Raw genomic sequence first — 21,871 nt, 5'->3', positions numbered from 1 at the left:
GGAATTTTCTCCGCATCAGGACTTACTTCTGGTTTTGAAACTTGGCAGGATATATGTGGGAACCAGTTACTAACATCTGGGTTGCGCATTTACAGGGGAGAACTGACGGTGCAGAAAAATAATGTTTAAAGTATTCCGCTTTCTGATTCTCCCCCCCACATCCTCTTCTCTTTCCCCCCACCTTTTGTATTTGCAATATGAGGGAAACACAGTTGGGAACCTCACTTTTCTCTGTGTTGGTATGTGTTGACATGACAATACTCTGAATTGCCTGTGTCAGTTATGACACATTATAGACTGTAATGAGCCCAAGAACTTAGGTTTTTATATTGATACTTGTCACCACAAACTAGCTGATGGGCAGTGACTTCAATCCTGCTTTCTGCAGGGATCAGCTGCAGTTCCCCATTGGGAAAGTCGGTTGCTCTTCCAATCCAGCCATGTCTATACCTGCCACACACCTGATTGCGCATATAATGTCAGGTGTGGGGCAAGTGAGTGCAATTTGGGGGAAATTGCCCACAGGCTGGACGTTCTCAGTCCCTAAACTAGAGTGACAGGAGTTGGGGGGGGGGGTTTAAATGTATAAATTGATTACTAAACTTTCTGTCGGGGTGAGTGGCTCTTGGGTGGAAAGAGAACAAAATCTAGTGGGGAGTACTGTTGTTGGGGACGGTGCTCTGCTGGCTTTGACTAATGAATAAGGTTTCAGTTTTATATTTAATCATAGCTGAATCTTTGTATTCCCTCCACGACTTAACATTAAGGTATAATGGCTTTAGATTTATTGCTATGAAGCTAGATGTAGTGTTGGTGGATATGAAGTCCTCCTAAAAAAAGTTAATCTTCCACCTGGAAAGCAAGGATAGCTTCACGACTTCAGAGACTTGTTCCTGCCACTTTTTGCAGTGCAATTTCTGCTAAATGCCAATAAACATACTTAAGAAATAAGTTTGAACAGAAAACCATAGTAATGGTGCTATTAAAAAAAAAAAATAGGTGAGAGAGGTACATTGTAAAGAAGGCTAGGCAACTGAGTCCCAACTGGGCAACATAGTATATTAATAAGGTCTTCTTAAGAATGTCTCAAGAACTGTTGTGTTTCACCAGTGCATTTACAGCTAATGAACTTTTAAATTCTCTTCCTCCACACTCTCCTCCTACTGTATTTTCCTGGCCCCATGCTGGCCTCTCAAGGCCTCTGTGGCCTTTGGCTACTTGTGCTTTTATCCGCTTCACCTTGGACACCTGAAAGTGACATAATGTTGTCATGCTGGTTTGTCTTCATTGCTCTTCTTAGTGGGCTGGACCTGCTTTGCGACATCCAGAACTGAGTCACTCTGATGGAGAAACCTAGAAATGGCTTGCCGGGGGTGTTTCCTGGGTCAGCCAGTCATAACCACTGTGGGTTTTAGTAATGTTGGTACAAGGACCCCTCTGCCTATGCAAAAGGACTCCCTCTCCCTCTCCTCTCCCCCCTGTGCCCCCCCCCCAATATCTGCTCTGGGCAAGGAAGTCCTTTGAATTGAGCCAAGTGTACAGGCAAAAGTCCTTCTGCTAATGGGACAAGATTGCTGGATGCAACCCAGTTGCTTGTTGCTTCTCAATAGAGTGGTCACTACTCCTGTAGAGAACTCTGGGCTAGCAAGGAAGACTTGCCCATCAGTCTTCCAGTGAAAGCCGTCTTAACTCAAGGGCCAAAATGCTAAAGGAAAATAGAGTCCAAGGATTGCTTAGAATACAAAACCGTTCATCTCCTCAACTCAGCAGCATGATTAGCTCTGGCTAAAACTCTTCCTACATCTTGGGCTGCATCTGTTGACCATCATTTATTTTCTGTAGGTGAGGAGATTGTTGAAGAAGCAGATAGTGAAGATCATGTCGATATCCCCAGACTCGCAGGGTGCCCTTGAACTCCCTGAAGCAGAATCTGCTGCAGCAGGTGACCAACCATCTGAAGAACCTAAAGCCGGCTTAAAATGTGAACTAGAGGACTCTGCCCATGATGCTGTAAGCTTACAAGAAGTAAAGGAAGAGCACCTTGATGGAACGGGAAAAGGCGTCCCTTGCGAAGCAGCTGGGCTGCAGTTGCAACCACCATTTGTTCTGAAGCGGAATGATGGCTCCTCAGACTACAAGCTCCAGTCAATAGAACAGGATGCTGACGACGAAGCAGCAGATGACACAGACGACACCAGCTCTGTGACCTCTTCTGCCAGCTCCACAGCCTCTTCCCAAAGCGGCAGTGGCACAGGGCGCAAGAAGAGTATCCCACTCTCCATCAAAAACCTCAAGAGGAAGCATAAGAAGAAGAAAACCAAGGTTTCCCGCGAGTTTAAGCCAGGCGACAGGTAAGGCTGCCCTTAAACATGCCGTTAAATCCTGCCAGTTCTGAGTTTTCACAGTCAAATGTGAGTGCGTATTTAAAATGTCCGTGGCACAAGGATTTGTGCAACCTCATCAGGATGGGTTTTTAGTTTGACGGCCTGTGTAGAACATTCATGTTCATGTTTCAAGAGAAATGCAAAGAGCAAACTGTGATGACTCCATGGATGCCCAGTATGAGGCAAGTGTGTGAATTCAGGTCTCACAGATCTCTGTAGAAGGAATAAAATTAACCCAATTAAAGGCACCAGTCTGGCTGCCTTTTCCCATTCTCTGGGACCAAATAACCCAAAACCCCAGTTTCTACTGCAGCCTTATAAACGGCTGCCTTCCAATATATGTGGGGATTTAAAAAACACTTTTGGAAAGAGTAGAATTTTCTCCATTCTGGCGTTTCTGCTGCACTCAGTGTAGAGACCAACTGGGAAGTCCAGCAGTGCCACAGCCCGTCCTCCACCAGCTCCTCCAGCTTCTTCATCCACACCTTGGCCAACATGGTGGCAATGGTGGCCAATGAGGGGAGCAAGCAGGGTGGGTAGTCGAGTCCACCGGGCAGGAGAGAGAAAGAGGCCACAATAAATATGCTGAGGGGGCTCAGGAGGATCCCAGGGGCCTGAATGAGCTTGCAGCTGGTGACTTGGAGCTCTTCCTCGGTCTCAGCATCCGGGCCGCTGCCAATGGAAGGCATGAAGCGGAGGGCGTCAGCTGGCGGGGCGGAGGATGAGATGTGGGGGTGGGGCGAGGGGGCTCTGCTCCAGATCCCTGCACCTCAGAAATGGAGTCAAGGAGGACAGAGCAATAAAGAAAGGTAGCACTTACTCTTTATACAGTCGCTACACATACACTCCACACTCCTATGTATCCTCCATCAAGGGAAGGAAAAAAGCATTATCCGCATTGGTTGGTGCATTCTATCCAGACAAACACAGTCAAGGGCCAGTACTGGATGTGGCTGGGAAGGGGAGATAGAGAGGCCTGTGAAGAGTCCCAAGGAAGGGCAAATAGAGAGGCTTGGGGGACTACGTTTAAACCATTGGCCTAGGGTTCTCCACTCCTGCTTTAAGAAGTACAGTGGTACCTCGGGTTACAGACGCTTCAGGTTACAGACTCCGCTAACCCAAATAGTACCTTGGGTTAAGAACTTTGCTTCAGGATGAGAACAGAAATCGCATGGCGGCAACAGGAGGCCCCATTAGCTAAAGTGGAACCTCAGATTAAGAACAGACCTCCAGAACGAATTAAGTTCTTAACCCGAGGTACCACTGTACTGTATATGAGCTGCAGTGTCATGCCCATTCAGCTGTAAGATGTCAGTCCACCCTCTTTTACCACCATGAAAAAGAGGGGGAAATTAAGCTGTGAGGCAATAGACATGCCTCACCATTTTGACTATAAGGTGGTTTAAAATCAAGTACATACAGTACGGACAACTAGGTTATCTGTTAGTCACTACCCATTGCTTCCAGCCAATTAGATAAAATTGCAAGTTCATCTTGAATCGTGTCCTTCAAGCCTAAAAATATATATAAAAGCTTTTTTAGAAATTAATGGTACCCAGAATGTTTTCTGCAGCAGTTGGCCAAGGGCATTCTTGAGACATTTTGGGCCACTTGTTCTTCCCAGTTAGATAGCACAATGGTTGGTGCTTGATGAGAACAGAAGCTGCTGAAGCACATAGTTGAAAGGATCCAGTTTCATCTGATGTGACTGCTATTGGTGGGATCAGAAGGCCCCATTTTGTCTGACTCCACTTGCTGTAGGAGGCATCTTCTGTAATTCGCTGCCTTTTTTGGTCACAGGGTTGCTGTGGAAGTGGTGACCACGATGACTTCAGCTGATGTGATGTGGCAGGATGGCACAGTGGAGAAAACCATTCGTTCCAATGAGCTGTTTCCTGTCCATCACTTGGACAACAATGAGTTTTGCCCTGGGGATTTTGTTGTGGACAAAAGAGGTAATTGGTGTGATGTGCATGGTTTTTCACCTTTACAATTGTGTTTTGAGTCTTGATCTTTAGACTGCCAATAACATTGAATGTAATAACACCAACATTGTCCGCTTTTACCATTTTTCCTGAGAATCTTATCTTGTTGATGATCTTTGACCCTCACAATTGTTAAAGTAATAAATTGGAAAATGTGGCACCCTTCGTATTCAGGCAGTAGTGAAAGGTGTTTTTGCCTATTCACCATATTGTAAATTGATCTATCCTGGTGTTTTTTAAAAAAAATACAGGTAGTCCTCCTCTTGAGATACCAAGTACCTCAGATACAATATGGCAACTGTGCCTATTATATTTGGCAGATAGAATTTCTCCAAAGAAAATAAGCCACTCTTCAGTTTGTGTCTAAAATCTGTCTCCATACAGTATTTTCATTAGTGGACCATAGATGAAAGGAAAAGGGGCTGTATTCATTTAAATAGGATTAGCACTAGCGCAGTGTGATTTCCCCCCTATGTGTGCCCCATGCTATCCCCAAATCTGCTCCAGAGAGTTGGGGGAACCCTCAGACCAGATTTAGTGGGTGCACAGGGGGAGGAGAGGGAAACAATCCACTTAATTCCATGTTGAATATCACCCAAGGAGCGCAAGTAAGTGTTTGCCTATACTTTCTACTTATCTATTAAGAGACTTCCAGTCCATAACAGACTCCCATGAGAGGTGGTGGACTCTCTTTCCTTTGGAGGCTTTTAAGCAGAGGTTGGATGGCCATCTGTTATGGATGATCTAGTTCAGGGGTGGCCAACTCCCAAGAGACTGCGATCTACTCACAAGAGTTAAAAACTGGCAGTGATCTACCCCCTTTTTTTGGGTTCAGGTCAAGTTGTTGAGCTTTTTTAGGGAGGAGGAAAAAAAGCACTGTTTTTTGAGGGGGTGCAGAGCTAAAATGTTGAGCCTCTTTAGGGGAGCCAAAGTTATTGAGCTTCTTTGGGGGGAGCCAGTGATCTACTATGCACGTCCAGTGATCTACTGGTAGATCACGATCTACCTGTTGGACATGCCTGATCTAGTTGAGATTCTTGCGTTGCAGGCAATTGGACTGGATGACCCTTGGGGTGCCTTCCAATTTTGCAATCCTATTATTCTAATCCTGGTGGAATATTAGTCCTTTTCCCACTGTTGTTTGCCTAAGCCTCTAGAGAAAGAGGATTTGACGCTTCAGTATGCTGCTCTCTCTTATTGGAGTCTTCTTTCTTCAACCCTAAATAGCACAGGGTTCTCAGGATCCTGGGATGTATGGAGTGGTGCAGTCAGGTGACCATGTTGGCCGCACCTGTGTGGTGAAATGGTTCAAGTTGAGGCCTAGTGGAGATGATGTTGAGGTAAGAAGCAAAGGTCCTCGTCTTGTGTGCCCTTATTATGTTTATGTGGACTTTTATTCATTGTACAGTACACTTCAGTATACTGGAAAAGCTGTATTTAAAAGTGATAGATACTGCGCTGACTTTTTTCCTTTCCAATCTTTTCCCCAATAAACCCTAATGTGGATTTTATCTTTTTTCAATGCCAGATCAAGGTTAGGTGTAAGTAACCACTCCTAACCTGAGAGGATACTCTCAGATCCTCTTACTGGATCCTCCTTTATGTTAAATGTTAACCTGGGCAGATTGATTTGTTCTCATCCTCTGTTTTGGTGCCATGTGGGGGAGAACAGGAGCCCTGAATGAGTGTATTGTAGAAGGTTAGAGCTTGGTGCAGATGGACAGGACTGTACAGTCCTCCTTTCACCTGACTCTACCACTTTGGAAATGCACGTGGAGGTTTCTTGTTCTGAATCTTCCATCGCAGTGTGGTAAAAGTTGTGAGTGCCTACCTGTTTTAGTCAACTCTTCAGAGCTCTTTTAAAGATTATATATGCATGAGGCCTTGAACCAGATATCTCAATGTAGCAGCATTGAGCAGAATGTCTTGAGTTTCAGGCTGTTGTTCTTGGAAGCATTTAGGAATTGGAAAATCTGAACAAGGATTGGTCTTAAACATGGTGTATTCTTTGCCAGCTGATTGGGGAGGAGGAGGATGTCAGTGTGTATGACATCGCTGATCACCCAGACTTCCGCTTCCGCACGACTGATTTTGTGATCCGCATTGGCAATGCTGAGGATGGTGCTTCAGTTGGTGAAAATGAGGTAGGTCTTGCATTTCCTTGAGGCCTAATACTGCGGGACGGGGAAATGCAGTTGCCAGATTCTTCTGTGCCTTGGTTTGGACTGAAAAGGGGATAGACCGTCTTGTCCTGCTTAGTGTTCCTAATAGACATGCATCCTTGCACACTTTCTAGAAGAAGAGAGGCTATTCTTTTTCGGCACATACATAGAACTGAGGTCCTCCCCTTGTAGCAGATGCAATAGCTAACCGGAACGTAACAATGAGGTCATCGGAATCTATCGGCTGCAGAAGCGTAAAGCTTACATAATTTGAGTGGAGAGATGATACATGCATGAATTAATAGCCTAAAAGGCCATCATGCCTCTTCCTAATTGCCTTCTTCAGTAATGAAGCTGTGTAGAGAAATCTGCAGACCTGAAACTTCTAAACAGCTGATGAACACAGACTTACTCGGCTTCGGGTACAATTTTAATTGGGCTTTTTAAAGTCTCGTCTCTGGCATCGTATTGAACATCGCTGAGCAAGTGACAGAGACAGCCTATTGTGAACATGTTCAGTATATATTCAGGTTGAGCATGGATCATCTCTGTGAGGAAACCACATAAAGACGCCATCTGCCGAGGGGGAAAAGGTTTGAAAGGCTCAAAACGCCAATTCCTCAATCCACCGCAAGATGGCAGCCCTGTCAAATACTTTAAAAATTGATTCTTCAGAGAGACTGGAGATGAGTAGCGCTGAGGTCGTTTTAATGTACAGTTCACTGTCTTTGAGGTGGATTTGTTTGGGAAATGTCCTGCACATGACGTCCCCCTCCGTACAATTGCAGCAGCAGCAGCAGCAGGAATCATTACAATTTCTCTTGGCTCACTCTGCTGATCTCCTCCTCCTTGCTTACGCGCTCTACTCACTTGAAGAAAGTAGTTGCTAACTGCTGGTATTCTAGAAGGTCGAGTTAAGCTGGCTCTAAGGCTTGTTGTGTTTGTTTCCGTAGCCCTCTGTGGGTCAGGTGGCCCGTGTGGATTTCAGCAGCAAAGTGGAAGTTGTGTGGGCAGATAACTCCAGGACAATCGTTCTGCCACAGGTAAGCTGCCTCTACTTGATGGAGCTGTTGTTCATTGGGTCCCATGCCTTTATAGCAAGGAGGAGGCATTTTGTCTGAAACTGGGAATGCTTGTTTCTTCTTTTTCATCAGCTCTTACATTTGCTTTGAATTTGTTGAACCTTGGAAATGGATTGCTCTAAGTCAGGGGTCACCAAGTCAGTGACTGTGGGCACCATGGTGCCCATGAACATTTTCACTGATGCCCAAGACTCTGAACTTTCATTAAAAGAAAGCTATGGGGCAAAACCTTCCAAGCAATTCCTGTGACATAAGAGTGAGTATGGTGTGGCCACTTTGTATATTTTTCCTGGTACTGAGGAACATATCTTGTTGCTACTAGACAGTGGTAGCATCTATATGTGTGTGTGTGTAAAATCAATATTGTGTGATCTCACAATCAGGATGAGCAGGACTTAGCTGACTTCCCATGTTAATCATAAGCTTGCCAGGAGTGGCTTTCTCTCTAATTTTGTGTTATGCCATGCGGCTTGTGGCAGCCATTTTGTGTTATGCCACCCCCACCCACCCTAAAAGCAGCTATTTTGTGACTGGAGCACTCTGCACACTCAGTGAATTAAAAATGTGCCCCCTGGTCCTAAAAGGTTGGCAATTGCTGCTCTGGATGCAAGCTGTTGATGAAACCGACTTGTGGCACTACTGGTGTCTCTTTATTCTGCAGTCTAAACTTGCTGCTTCCGTTTTCGTTCTCTGCAAAAGCCAGGATCCTTTGAATGCCTTTGCAGGGAATTTTTGTTATGCAAGGAGTTTTCCTAGTAGCTCCTGCCTGCAATCTGCAGTTCCCCCTTTGTCCTTAGCCCATCCTTTTCTTGCTTTTCTGACATACACCTCACACGTTTTCAGAAGGTCAATGAAGACTTCTTTTGTTTCAGTGGGCCTTTGCATGTTGAGGCCTATAGATTAACAAGTTATTTGGAACTTTAGGTTGCAGCAGCAGGAACTGCTAGATGGAGTTTTGGGTTTCCTGATGCTGCTGGCTTTTAACTTAAGTCAGGGAAGAGGAGCGTGTGGCCATCCAAATAGTGATGGACCACAGCTCCCATTGCCCCCGACGATGAGTGGCCATGCTGGCTGCGCCTGATGGGATTTGGAGTTCACCAACATCTGGAGATGCTCCCACTCCCAATTTTAAGTGGATCCAAGGAATTGCGAGCAGAGTTCCACTCATGCCGAAGGGCTTCCCCGCTCTCACCTTCCTGGGTGTGCAGACCCTTTTGTGTCCTTCCAGAAGCATCTCCTGCAGCTTTGCAGGACCTGTTTGGATGGTGCACAAAGGGCTATTGGGATCCAAGCCATCGTTTTCATTTTCTGCCATGATTAGCTGCTTTGAGGGCTCTGTGGAGCCACCTTGATGGGATGGAAGGTATAAAATAAAACCTCAGCTATGGCACTTGTGCCACTGATTCCCGTGAAGGTAATTTTTGAGTTAAAGTACATGTAGCATGCATGTAGCCCTCTCACCGCTTGCATAGAAAGCAATATGAAGTGCAGGTAGGCACATTTCTCCAAAATAAACCCCAAAGGAGAAACCCATTGCTCTAGTTCAACAGCTTTCTAATTTTTCATATTTACTTGCGTGTCAAGGAACCTCTATGTATTGCAGAAGATTCTTTATGAGGAGGTGCTAGGGTCTGCACACAGTTGAAGCAGGGTCCTGGTTAGGACTGTTGGCCTACGTTGTCACACATTGTAGGGTGCATTCAGTTCATGCCCTCAACGCTTTCCCGATAGCTATGTTATAAACACTTGTACACAGTGGATCTCATTGACAAAACAGAGCTTTCAAGGAAGCCCGGGATTCATGGAAAAGCACTGCCCTAGCATGTCTCCAAATGCATGAACGATTGTAAAATAATACCCTTAGTTGAATTAGAGAAAGGGAGGAGGAGCAGATGAAATAGAATGGTTTGGGAATAAGCTTATGGGGCAGGCAACATGGCAACTTTCAGGTGCTGTTAGACTCCATCTCCCATCAGCCTCAGCCAGCATGACCAGTGGCCCAGGATTATGGGCGTTTGAGTCCAACATTTATCTGGAGGGCACACTGTTGACCAACCCAAGGATTTCACTAGCTTGAACATCTGCAGTGCAGCAGCCATGCTCCCTGCCCCCATTTTCAGTTTTCCTGCTTCTAGAACACTGATGATCAGAGTGTGTGTAGCATCCTTGCATAAGCTGGTGTTTCTAGGTGAAAAAGATCCGCTGGGAGACGCATTACAGCTAAATTTGTCCCAAAGCAACGTTAGAGGGGACCGCAGTACTGAAAACTTTTTAGCTCATGCCTGGTCTCTTCATTTCCAGATAGCTGCTGCGTCTCTGCTATAGCCGGCACCCGCAGTGGTTTGCTTTTGCCTCAGAAGCCTGTTCATGTGCATAAATGCTTGGCATTTGAGGCTTTCTTTTTCTGAACCAGCAGTTCTCCTTTAATTGCAGCAGAATGGTCCAGTGCCTGAGCTATGGAAGTGGGATACAAAGCCCTCTGCTGTCTCCCTTCCCACTCCTGTCACATGTGATCAGATCACAGGTCTGGCGTACACTTCCACAAAGGACAACTGTCTCCGTACAATTCTGCACCCAACCTATAATAAAAGTTTATACTGTTTTAAAAAAACCTATTAATTTGATTTGTGGTTGTAGATTAAGGTGGACAGCAAAGTACTACTTCTGCAGCTACCAATGCTTCTATATATATATATTTTTCCCCTTCATCATGGCAGGCATGTGTGAAAAGGTGTACTGAAGACCATATGCGGAAGGGTATCTGTACATCTCATGCAACCTCCAAGACATCTTTGTTAAATTCTCCTGCAGTTTGAGCAGAAAGAAAATTGGGCTGGGTGGTGGAGGACAAGAGGGCCGTATTCTGAAAAGTCACATCCCTAATATACACAACAGAGATCAGAAGAGGCACACCGTGGAAACAGAGCGCTGTGGAGTGCAGCAGCTTGAGGATTATTCGGATCATAAGAACAGCTCCGTGTAGGAGGAAAGCGATAGGCATTTCCGTGTAGTTCACAGGTTGTCACTTTGAAAGTGGAGGGTTTGGTCCTGTTCTGACAAAAACATCAAGCAGCTTATCAAAAACGGCAAGGGAGAAATGTGATAAATGGCAGCATGGAGTAAATAGACTTGTTAAGAGGAGTTCAGTATCCTGGGATCTTCCGTCTAGCAGAGTTAATGCGTGCTGCTCTCTAGTCTGCTGCAGATCTTCAAGCTCACTGTAGCCTTTTTATAAACTGCTCCAGTTAACCCAGGGTGCCCTACTTTTTGAGGGTAAAGTGCTGATTCAGAATCCTGTAGATGGGTATTGCATAAGATCTGCAGTCGAGGCATGTAGGATCCACCTGAAAGTCAGTCCAGTGGGAGTTTGCCTAGTGATGGGCAAATCTGTCCATTTTGTTTTTTCTTCATTACTCATTCTTTCGATCTCAAATTCAGTTCTCCTCATTTCCACAAAAGTATGTGTGCAATCTTTTTGAAGTCCGCATGAAAATTGTACATGTGTTTGCCTATTATATGAGGGAGGTTTCCACAGAGCACTAACCAGATTGTTCCATCAATTTCCCCTCTCCTCCCCCTGAGCGCTTCTCTGGGGATTCTCCCAACTTCCCCATAGACCCAAATTGTGGGAGGGGGAAGCCCCATTGCAGTGGCAGAAGTCCTTGCTCATGCTTCCGGTTAGTTGAATCTGGCGCTGTGTTTTGGGGTGCAGCTTTCCCTTATAATAGAAATCATTTTTGTATATTATTTTCACTAATCTAAGTATTTTGCACACACTTTCCCTAATATATACTTTGTCCTCTTTTTATTTATTTATTTTTGGTTGGAGAAGTGCATCACGCCATTCAGAAAGAGTAGGATAGTTGTGTTTTGGTTTGTGTGTTATTTTAGGAAGTGAGCATCAGGTAGACTCGCATTAAAACTAATTTCTCCCCCAGCGCCTGCTTCCGATGTGTCCTTAGAGTGAAGAAATGCTTCTGTAGCTCATCCCCTTTTACTGGTGGGATGACAACCCTTTTCTTAATTAATAGATCAATCTCTCTCTCTCTCTGGCTTCTAGCATTTGTATAACATAGAATCCGAGATGGATGAAGAAACAGACCTTGATTCCATAGACGGCAGCACAAGTGGTGCCTCCTCAGATGAGTGGGAAGATGAGAGTGACAGCTGGGAGACGGACAACGGCCTCATGGAAGATGACCACTCCAAAGCAGAAGAAGCTGAGCCCGAGGAGCCACCTGTGGAAGAGGTGAAAAAGGTGGAGGAGCAAGTTCAAGGTGCTGTGGCAATGGCAGTGGCCGACTTGGCAGCTGATAAATCAGGCAAGGAAGGGACCCCAAAGAGCTTCCGAGAGTTGAAGGAGGCCATCAAGATCTTGGAGAGCCTGAAGAACATGACCGTTGAGCAGCTGTTGACGGGCTACCCGACTTCTCCGACGGTTGAACCCGAGAAGCCCACCCGCGAGAAGAAGTTCCTGGACGATATCAAGAAGCTGCAGGAGAATCTGAAGAAGACCCTGGACAACGTAGCGATTGTGGAAGAAGAAAAGATGGAGGCCATGGCAGAGGCAGAAAAGAAGGAAGAGAGAGAGGCGCAGACGCAGACCCCAGTGACGTCAGAGTGGCCTAGTGAGACTCCTGTGCTTTGCCAGCAGAATGGAGGCAAGCCTGGCGTTACATTCACCAGTGCCAAGGGGGAAGTCTTCTCTGTACTGGAGTGTGCCCCAGGTGAGTGGCACGTAACCGCCTTTCAGGGAAGGCAGTGCTGGACAATAAAGCGGCAGCATCCCTCTTTCATTCTATAGAAGCCTGTATTTAAAGGTGGCAGAATTTGTGTCTATACTTCAGCATGTGCCTCAACTTGCATTCAGTCTCTTACACATAATTGCCTGTTGCAAAACATAATGGCCTGCTGCAAATAAACAACAACACTTTCAAAACACATTGCATTTTGTTACTGTACTTAGAAGCCATTTTATCCCATTGTTTGGCAGCTACAACAACAACAACAACAATTTATTTATACCCCGCCCATCTGGCTGGGTTTCCCCAGCCACTCTGGGCGGCTCCCAACAGAATATTAAAAACACAATAAAACATCAGACCTAAACATGGTTGCCTTCAGGTGTCTTCTAAAAGTCAGATAGTTGTTTATTTCCTTGACATCTGATGGGAGGGCATTCCACAGGGCGGGTGCCACTACCGAGAAGGCCCTCTGCCTGGTTCCCTGTAACCTCACTTCTTGCAGTGAGTGAACCGCCAGAAGGTCCTCGGCGCTGTAGGTGTTTGCAGACTGTTACAATTTGTAGACTGTTACACTGCATTTACCTGCATTTTCCAAATATGCATTGTATTTTATCATTGCTGTTTTTCATGAATAATTACATATCGAGTAAAATTTAGTTTAGTAAAAGTCAGGTAGTCCTGACCTTTTACATTGTATCTCTGAGAGGTGTTTTCATGGCTGAGCTTTTTATTTTTATTTGGCCTGGGAGGAAAGATGTGATGGAAACACCTGCGAGCTTTTTTGACCACGAATAGAAGGGTAGGATATAAGAGCCATATCTTTCTCCTTCACCAACTAGCATAATATTTTAAGCAATTTCTGACCAGTATTAGGCAAAAGCAACATAATCTCCTTAAAGATAATTGCATAGTTGTGTGGAGTGGGAGGTTCTTTTAACCCACTGTCTTGGTTTTTTCATTGTCCCATTAGATAGCCATGCCTTTAAGAAAATGGAATTCCAGCCTCCAGAAGCCAAGAAGTTTTTCAGCACAGTGAGGAAAGAAATGGCCCTGCTAGCAACCTCATTGCCAGATGGTATCATGGTCAAAACCTTTGAAGACAGAATGGTAAGTTCACACAACCCAGTATGTATTTGACACTCCACCAAGAGTGTTTTGGTACTCCTCATCCTTGTTAGAGCTGTCACCATTGAAACACAAGCCAGGATCCAAAAAACAACTCCATCGTCTAAGATGCGTCCTAGCTGAAGGGACCATATCGTTCATTTGTGAGGACCTTGGCCAGCCTTCAGGCAGATAGAAAAGGGTTTCATTTTCCTCCTGCAGCCATCAGTCACTAGCATCTCTGCTTCTGACTTGCTCGGCCTATACAGCAGTTGTGAATAATCCCATTATTGTGTCCTGTGTGTTCATCTTGCACTTTTGCATAGAGTACAGCGTAGAAACTTTGCATTCATTCAAGCATAACAATGCTATAAAAAAGGATAAAGAGCAGAAAAATGACAATATATTCCAGAAAACTTCCTTAAGCACCCACAAAATTGATTGAAATAGCCACCGTAAGTAACGAGATGGGTTATCTATCACACCAAAAGAAATCTGACATTCTCTTTGGCCACGGCAATAGCAAATAAATGCTTTCAATGTTGCATTCTGTTACACCAGCAAGTAAAATAACTGTTTTGCTGACTCGAAAGGAACTAAATTCTAGGAGCTGGGTTAAGTACTTTTGCTCTGATATTTTCATAAATGGAACAAGTGGGGGAGCAGGGGGTGAAGTTCGATAGCTTTACCAACACAGTGCTGTTATCTGGCATGCAGCCCATATAATGTAATGTAGCTATTTTCCTAGTTAACACTTCAGAGGCTCCCCGGAAGTTGAAGTTGATTTTTATTCATGGAATTATGCTTTGGCTTGTGATCTCTTCACAGGATCTCTTTTCGGCACTCGTCAAAGGACCTACGCGCACACCATATGAGGATGGCCTCTTTTTATTTGACATCCAGCTTCCCAACATCTACCCGGCTGTCCCCCCTCTTTTCCGTTACCTCTCCCAGTGCAGTGGGAGGCTGAACCCCAACTTGTATGACAATGGAAAAGTCTGCGTAAGCCTTCTGGGGACCTGGATAGGCAAGGTAATACAACTTCAAACTATTTCCATTGGCTCCTCCAAGTACCATTGTATAAATTGCCACAGATTGCCCTTCTTCTTCTTCTTCTTCTTCTTCTTCTTCTTCTTCTTCTTCTTCTTCTTCTAAATCTCCTTCATCTTTTCCTCTCAAAAGACAAGGTTAGGGTGCTGTGCTAGCAGTCTGAAGATACTACTCTAAACTACAGTTTGCTGCCCATGCACATATCTCAGAAGTATATATGCACCCCTTAACTGTAGCTTGCGAGTGTTAAACCATTGGTTTAGTTAATGGGCTCCATAGCTTTCTGCTGGAAGGGCTTCCATTCTCCCAGCCAGTCACAGCCACAGCTCAGAGAAGTGCTCCTAAGTTTATGAAGGAAGCAGAACAACACATAGCAAAATGACACAAGAAGCTTTCGTCAGAAAATACTTCCTTTCTTCACGACACACTTTAGAGCTGACCTCACTGTTAAAAGCTGACATGATATATAAGTGGAATCTCACTACTGAAATCCGTTGTGGCTCAAAACACAATCATTCCACCAGATCTTATATACCGTATTTTTTGCTCTATAAGACTCACTTTTTCCCTCCTAAAAAGTAAGGGGAAATGTGTGTGCATCTTATGGAGCGAATGCAGGCTGCGCAGCTATCCCAGAAGCCAGGAACAGCAAGAGGGAACGCTGCTTTCGCTGCGCAGCGATCCCTCTTGCTGTTCTGGCTTCTGGGATTCAGAATATTTTTTTTCTTATTTTCTTCCTCCAAAAACTAGGTGCGTCTTACGGTCTGGTGCATCTTACAGAACGAAAAAAATACGGTGCGTTGTCGCAACAGCGCCGTCTCTTGGCTGTGTCCAGTTCTGCAGCTGCATTGGCCTTCATTTGGCTTGCAACGTGCAGCTCACGTAGCAGCCCTGTTCTTCAGTGCAGTGATCTTTGGGCTAGTGGAGCAGTGTAGCCTCCGGCCACCAGGACCCAGCAATGCTACGGGCAGCCCTTACCACATAACTTAGAAGGTGATGCTCTGCCATGTGTGGCGTCACCACAGTTCTGAGCATCAGCACAGGTCTGGGAACCTGCCTGTAACATAATGCAGATGTTACACCCATAATTACATAGAATGCCCAGCCCATCCACATGATATTAAACTCATTGTTCTCATGTAAAGCTTTAAAATAAATAACATTAAATACATTGGCTTACTTTTTTGTTTGTCTATTCCAGGGCACAGAGAGGTGGACCAGTAAATCCAGCCTTCTCCAAGTACTCATCTCAATCCAAGGTAAATTCCAGTGTTGGAGCAGGGGAGAAACGTGGGGCCCAAGAGTACCCTTCAGCAAGGGAATATGAGAAAATAGGTAGAATAACCCATTTCTTCCGCAGCTAGCTGACTTTGTAGGCTAATTTCATTACCCTATAATTGTGGATGCCCATACGCATTTACTTTCTATTTCATGTCCTGAAAGGAAAACCACCACCTCCACCTAGACAGCTGCCAGCTCACAGAAGGAGCTGCAAGTAACTCCTTGAGCTTGGCTGGCCATTAAAAGCCAATAAGCAACCAAGCCAGCCCACGCAGTGTTTATTTTTGCATAGGTGGATTTTGCATCACTGTTGCTCTCTGTAGGTGGGCATTCCGCAGTCTACTTGCTCCAAGGGAAGGGCCACAGTTGCATATGATTCAGCACCCAACCTGGCATGTCCAGGGGCAGGTTGGAGCGCCTACATGAATAGCTTTGTGTGTAGGATGTACACTTCAGGGGACAATGGGCCTCATGCAGGTAGAAGACATTAAGAAGTGCATTCTTCTCATGAGAAATTGTTGGGTGATTTGTCCCCTATGATAATTTAACATAATTGGTGTGCCTGGACTATAACCATTTTCTCAAGAAGCTAGGAAGACTTTCTGTTAGAACAGTTTGTCTACTGGCAGTAATTAAGGCATCCAAAACCCATAGAGGTGTTTTTTCTTAAAAGAAAACTTTCTAAAAGTGCTGGCATCCCGTGGAATTGTGCTTTAATTTTCATCAAAACTTTGCATGGTGGAGGTTTCAGCTTCATTACATAACGAGCCTAGTAATTCTGGGTTAGAATTCTGAAATGGGTGTTAAAACCACCTTAAATTTGGAGTAATTGTTGGGCTTCAGAGCCTGAATAAATAGGATTTTAGTTTGTTTTTTTCAAAACTGAGGTTATTTCCACCCCTCCCTTAAATTCTAAATAGTGCTTTCATCTTCCTGGTACATTTAATTCCTTGCCTTTTTTCCCTTTTCCAGCCGTGTCCCATAGTTTGCTCTAAGGCAGCCGTGTGCATTTCCCACATCACTGCAACCTTCTAAATTCTTTATTCTCCCTGCTCCCTGTTCTTCCTCCCCTTCCGTTTTCTCACATCAGGGCTTATCCTAGTCAACGAGCCTTATTACAACGAGGCTGGCTTCGACAGTGACCGTGGTTTGCAAGAGGGCTACGAAAACAGCCGCTGCTACAACGAGATGGCTCTGATCCGGGTCGTTCAGTCGATGATGCAGCTGCTGCGCAAGCCGGTGGAAGTCTTTGAGCAGGAGATCTTCGAGCACTTCTGCTGCAATGGTTGGCGCCTGGTCCACCGCATCGAGTCCTGGGTGGAGACCAATGAGCTGGTGGAAAGGAGTCATGACCACATCAGCCTGGGAGAGCCTTCCTTTGTGCATTCAGCCTGCGGTGTTTTGGCAGAGAGCCCTCTAGATGGCATGGGGCCTCTGGGAGAGCTAGAGTTAGGGGCTGCTGCTGCCACCGCCGCAGTTAGCCAGTTGCCTGACGGCAAGGAGGAGCTGGAAGACTCTGGTTGCGCGATGTCGACGCTTGCTGCCAGCGACGCCCATCAATATTCGGACTCGGAGAGCATGGGCCAAGCCAGGGCAACGCACTTTGCCAGAGACCCAACGGAGGAGGGTAAAGCTGCCCAAGACTCTGCTGCTCAGCCTAGTGTGAAACCAAAGAAAAGGAGAAAGAGCTACAGGAGCTTTCTTCCGGAGAGGAGCGGCTACCCCGACATCGGCTTCCCCCTCTTCCCACTGTCCAAGGGGTTTATAAAGAGCATCCGCGGAGTCTTGCAGCAGTACCGGGCTGCCTTAGTAGAGGCCAACATCCCAGAGTGGACAGAAGACAAATGAAACATCAGGTTAGGGGCAGACAGACGCACAGAAAAGGAGGGGAAGCCAGGAGGAAGCAGCTAGCAACACTTGTTAACAATAAATAGACTCTCAGTGCACTCATTCCTCCTCGGCTTGGTTTGTTATAGAGAAAGCAGAAGCTTCCATAACTCATTTTAGGCTCTCTCTCTTTCCCCCCTCCCACATTCCAGGTGCCCAGGATGGCTGAGCAACTCTGCACAGCGACACACACATGCACCCACCCACACCATGCTCCTGTTTCCAGGTTGATCCTGAGAGAATAGGAGCTGTGACCTTTCCATGCCGGACCTTGTGCAAAGCTGGCGTTGGATCTTCTCAACTCCTATTGGTGCAAAGGCACTCCCTCTTCCCTGGGTGATCCTCTTGGGTGCTATGGGTGATCTTGATGGTCGAGAAGGCTTTTGATTTAAGCCTTGTTTTTATATCTTGTGAGAAAGATGCAGTGCTGTGGTTTTATATCTTGTGAGGAAGATGCAGTGCTCCTCTCCTCTCTCTTCAGACATGATGTCACTAAAGCCGGTCAGTTAGAATAGCCCACATTTTCAGCTCTGTGCCAGTCCTGAGCGCTTTCTTGATTTGGTTCGCTACTGTGAGCTGAGGAGATAAATTCCCTGGAAATTGGTGTAGGCTTGGACTTTTGCTGCAAGAAAGCCACAAAGTGGTGAATATAAGGCGTTTGTTTTTGCTTGACTGTATGGGCCACTTTGAGACAGAAGCTAAGTGCTAGGTGAGCTGTCCTTGATGTGGTCCACATTCAGCACCTCCTCTCTGGCTTTCTAAGGATTACCTGCTGTCTTATTTAAAATGTACAATTTCTTCTGAACAGCATATCTCTTTCCACTTTGCCTTGAGAGGGGAATAGTGCATATAGCGTAGCCTGCTACTCTCCTGGATACATGAACACTCTGCTACCAACTCAACTCTGTACACCGAGGTACCTCAGGATGGCGCTGGAACAATTGCATGGTGCAGCCCACATTTTCCGATTTCGCCTTTCACTTAGGTGTTTGCAAAGTGGCAGCTCTGCCCGACATTGTATCTCCATGGACTTACACCAACCTTATAGCAACAAGCCTCCACGCTAATATAGACAATGGGTTTCCCTAGTCCAGTATTCTTAAGTTACAATTGCAGCCTTTATTGTGAGTCACTGTTATTTCCTATCCCCTGATCCTAGGCTGTGTGCAACCACCACTGCCACCTCCCTGCTGGCTGTGGTACAGATCATGAGTGGTGATACATTCATATTTTTGCATCCTAGATGAGGTTACATTCTGTTCCTTGTTCAGCGTACCCACATCTTTGCACGGCATCACAGTCACCCTTGTATTTCCCTTCCTCTGATCATGACCTCTTTCACCCTCCCACTTGAATAATCTAGTTCTGAACAGGGTGACACGAATCTTGTGTTTACTCGGATATTAGTTAGTTGTTCTAGTGTTGCAGATTAAGATTTGAGAGGTAGCGGTTCTCCAGGTGGGAGGCTGCAGGATGTGATCTTTTGTGGCCATGCTGGTAAAAGAGCAGCAAAAGAAATTAAGTTGACATTAGTACCCTTTGAGGACAGGGACAAGAAAGGATTTCTCCTTTTTGCTTGCATTGCCAGACACTCTGTTAATTGTGTGAAAGGGCAGACAGTGAGAGGGGGGGATCTGTCTGTGTTTCTATGTGTCATCACATTCCTCATGCAGATGTGGTCGCGGCGCCTCTTCTCCCCAAGAGACAGAGGAACGGGCCACGTATTTTATTATGATGACATTCTAAAGAAAACAAGCAAGCTTTCCCAATCCCCCAATCACCTAGCTGCCCACCCTGTTTTGAGAAGTGGCTACTCTTCCATTTTGAGTAGGGGAGCAAGGTGGGAGGAGCCACAGAAGAGGAGGCAAATGGTGCTATGGACTGCAGAGAGCTGAGCTTCAAGGGGACTCCCATTTTCCAGAGTGCAACTGAGAGCTGTATCTTGGGAAGATCTTGCTTACTCTTTCCTCCTCGGGATCTGCTGCCATCTTTTGCATCCATCAAGCATTGTCCCTTATCCTTGCTGTCGGGCCCCACCAGAGGCATGCACAGAAGTTTACACTTTCTTTTTCTATAAGCTTTTGAATAATGTGAAGCTCTAGGTTATGCAGTTGCTGGTGAGCACACACCGTGCAGCTATAACCTCTTTTTGGTGTATGTACGTAATAAAAGAGTGAAGAGAAATTTCCAAGAGGCAAATGCTTAAAACACCCCAAGAAGCCAAAGCATGAGGCACATTGTTAGTCTTGAGATGGGCTACATGATTGTGATGTATAAATTTAAAATCTTATCTGTTTAAGTGCTGGGGAGGGAGGGGAAAGAAATATTACAAAAAAAAGAAAAAAGAATTTCTAGCCTTTCTGTACAGTATTTAAAACTGATGGAGCTGTCATATTGGGGCAATGCTTAGAGGTGTGTTACTTTTGCAGCTGTGAATGCTTGGTTGCTTACAATATATGTATAAAGTATTGTGTGATTAATCTTTTTTTACTTGCAAACTTTGTTTGGCTAACTAAGATGTAGTAATAAAGGAGAGAAAGTGGCTTGCCATTACGTTCTGCCGCTGTGAATAGGTTTGGTTGTGCTCGCTGTGTCTCTGTCCATCTGGCGAGATTTGTATATAACTCGAATTCTCATTCGCAACTAAGAGGGATGTAGGCATTCCTGAAGAGGCTGGGAAAGGAGGAAGCTTCTTTGCCAGTCCATCTACTATATGTCATCTAGGTAAAGGGGACCAGTCCTATAGCTTGTGAGTCACTCTCTACCTGTGTCTCCCACTGGCAAAGCTTCCCTGGAATCCTTCCCTTTGAGACCTTTTAAGCATATCTGGTGTCCGATTCTTGCTTGTCCTATTGAGGTATGTGTTTCAGTGTTACGTTACTTGATTATTTTTGAGGAAGCCCTCAAAATCATGTGTAGTGACTCAGGCAGTGACTGTACTCACTGCATTCTGTGAGTCTCGGTGTTACTTTGCACACTAATGTCACATCCACCTGTTCACTCATGTAGCTAGAAGTGTGTTCTACCAGCAACCCTCAGCAGTGGGCTTTACCAAAGAAAACAAGAAAATTGTTCACAACATCTGTGTGTATGTACATTTAAGAATGGTGACAATGACTTAGTCTGACCTTCTCCTAGGTCTCCTTTCTGAAAACCCAGGCACACACCTCAGCTCTTCAACCATGGCAACTGGAATCTTAAGTTGCCCAGTTGATGAGAGGAATGTCAGGACACAGCAAGTCCTGTGCACATGTAAATCCTAATGTCCAACTCTCAGCATTCCATGTTGTGTCCTCGCTCAGCCTCCCTGGCCCCACATTGGGTCAGAAAGTAAAATGTTATTTGGAAAGGTCATCAAATGTAAACAGCATTATTAAATATCAGCTGACTAAAATTCTGTGGTGGTACTCACTGACCCTAGCAGTAGTGATTCATGACCATGTAAAACTAATATCTGGAAGGGTTGGTTTTCTTTCTTTCTTTACACATTTTCTGATCATCTAGTTTCTGTTCTCTTCCAGGAATACGAGTCAGGAGGCAGACAGTGCAATCAAGGTATAGAGGAGCATTCAAACCACATGACTGCTGTGGTTATACAGGTCAGACACAAACATATGAATTTGTTATCTGGGGTGAAAGAACTAGACATTCCAGAAAAAATGTATAAGCCAGTTCCTTTGCTCCAGTAAACATGCCACTCAGCACTGTGCTGAGCTGTGCATCATGTTTACTTTTTTCCATGTAAATTGAACTAGCTAGTCATCATTCATTGCTTTCAAATAAGAACTGATGCAGTCTTAACTGACTGGGGTGTTTTAAACAAAAAAATGCGAGTTTGACTGTGGTTTTTCAAGGGTTTTTATATAAGAGATATGGGTAAGAAAGAGTGTCTCTTCTTCCCCACCTTTCAATATGTTTCATCACAATCTCCATTCTTCAGTCTACTGAAGATTAGTTCCGCTGTTGCCTGGTGTGATAAGACTGCAAACCCCAACCCACCCACCCCCCATGTATGCTCTGCAATCTGATCACCCTTTTTTTCTTTGTAGAGGCAGAATGTATGAGTGGAGACTGCTCATACCGCTATACGTCTGGCCTCTGCATAACCTTTTATGCTCCGTGTCCCCTGGGATTCTGTGCTATCTTGTGCACCAGCCTGGCTTCAAAGCAATGTATATCCAGTATATGTTG

General features: G+C 45.2%; 1 protein-coding gene across 2 annotated transcripts in view; it reads left to right on the top strand.

Moving 5' to 3' along the window:
- UBE2O (ubiquitin conjugating enzyme E2 O) overlaps positions 1-20,254 on the top strand; it is a 61,678-nt gene extending 41,424 nt beyond the window's left edge. For both annotated transcript variants that reach the window (XM_083725800.1, XM_083725799.1), the window contains 10 exons: positions 1,843-2,351; positions 4,185-4,339; positions 5,597-5,709; positions 6,385-6,513; positions 7,485-7,574; positions 11,674-12,340; positions 13,329-13,465; positions 14,291-14,494; positions 15,714-15,771; positions 16,884-20,254. In XM_083725800.1, coding sequence (XP_083581926.1) covers positions 1,843-2,351; positions 4,185-4,339; positions 5,597-5,709; positions 6,385-6,513; positions 7,485-7,574; positions 11,674-12,340; positions 13,329-13,465; positions 14,291-14,494; positions 15,714-15,771; positions 16,884-17,641 — 2,820 coding nt within the window. In that variant the 3' untranslated portion in view covers positions 17,642-20,254. The remainder of the gene's footprint in view (positions 1-1,842; positions 2,352-4,184; positions 4,340-5,596; positions 5,710-6,384; positions 6,514-7,484; positions 7,575-11,673; positions 12,341-13,328; positions 13,466-14,290; positions 14,495-15,713; positions 15,772-16,883) is intronic.
- Positions 20,255-21,871: the final 1,617 nt, after the last annotated feature.

Source organism: Podarcis gaigeae (genome assembly GCF_964106915.1).
Source record: "Podarcis gaigeae genome assembly, chromosome: 2".
NCBI lineage: Eukaryota > Metazoa > Chordata > Lepidosauria > Squamata > Lacertidae > Podarcis > Podarcis gaigeae.
This window is presented reverse-complemented; position numbering and strand designations above follow the sequence as displayed.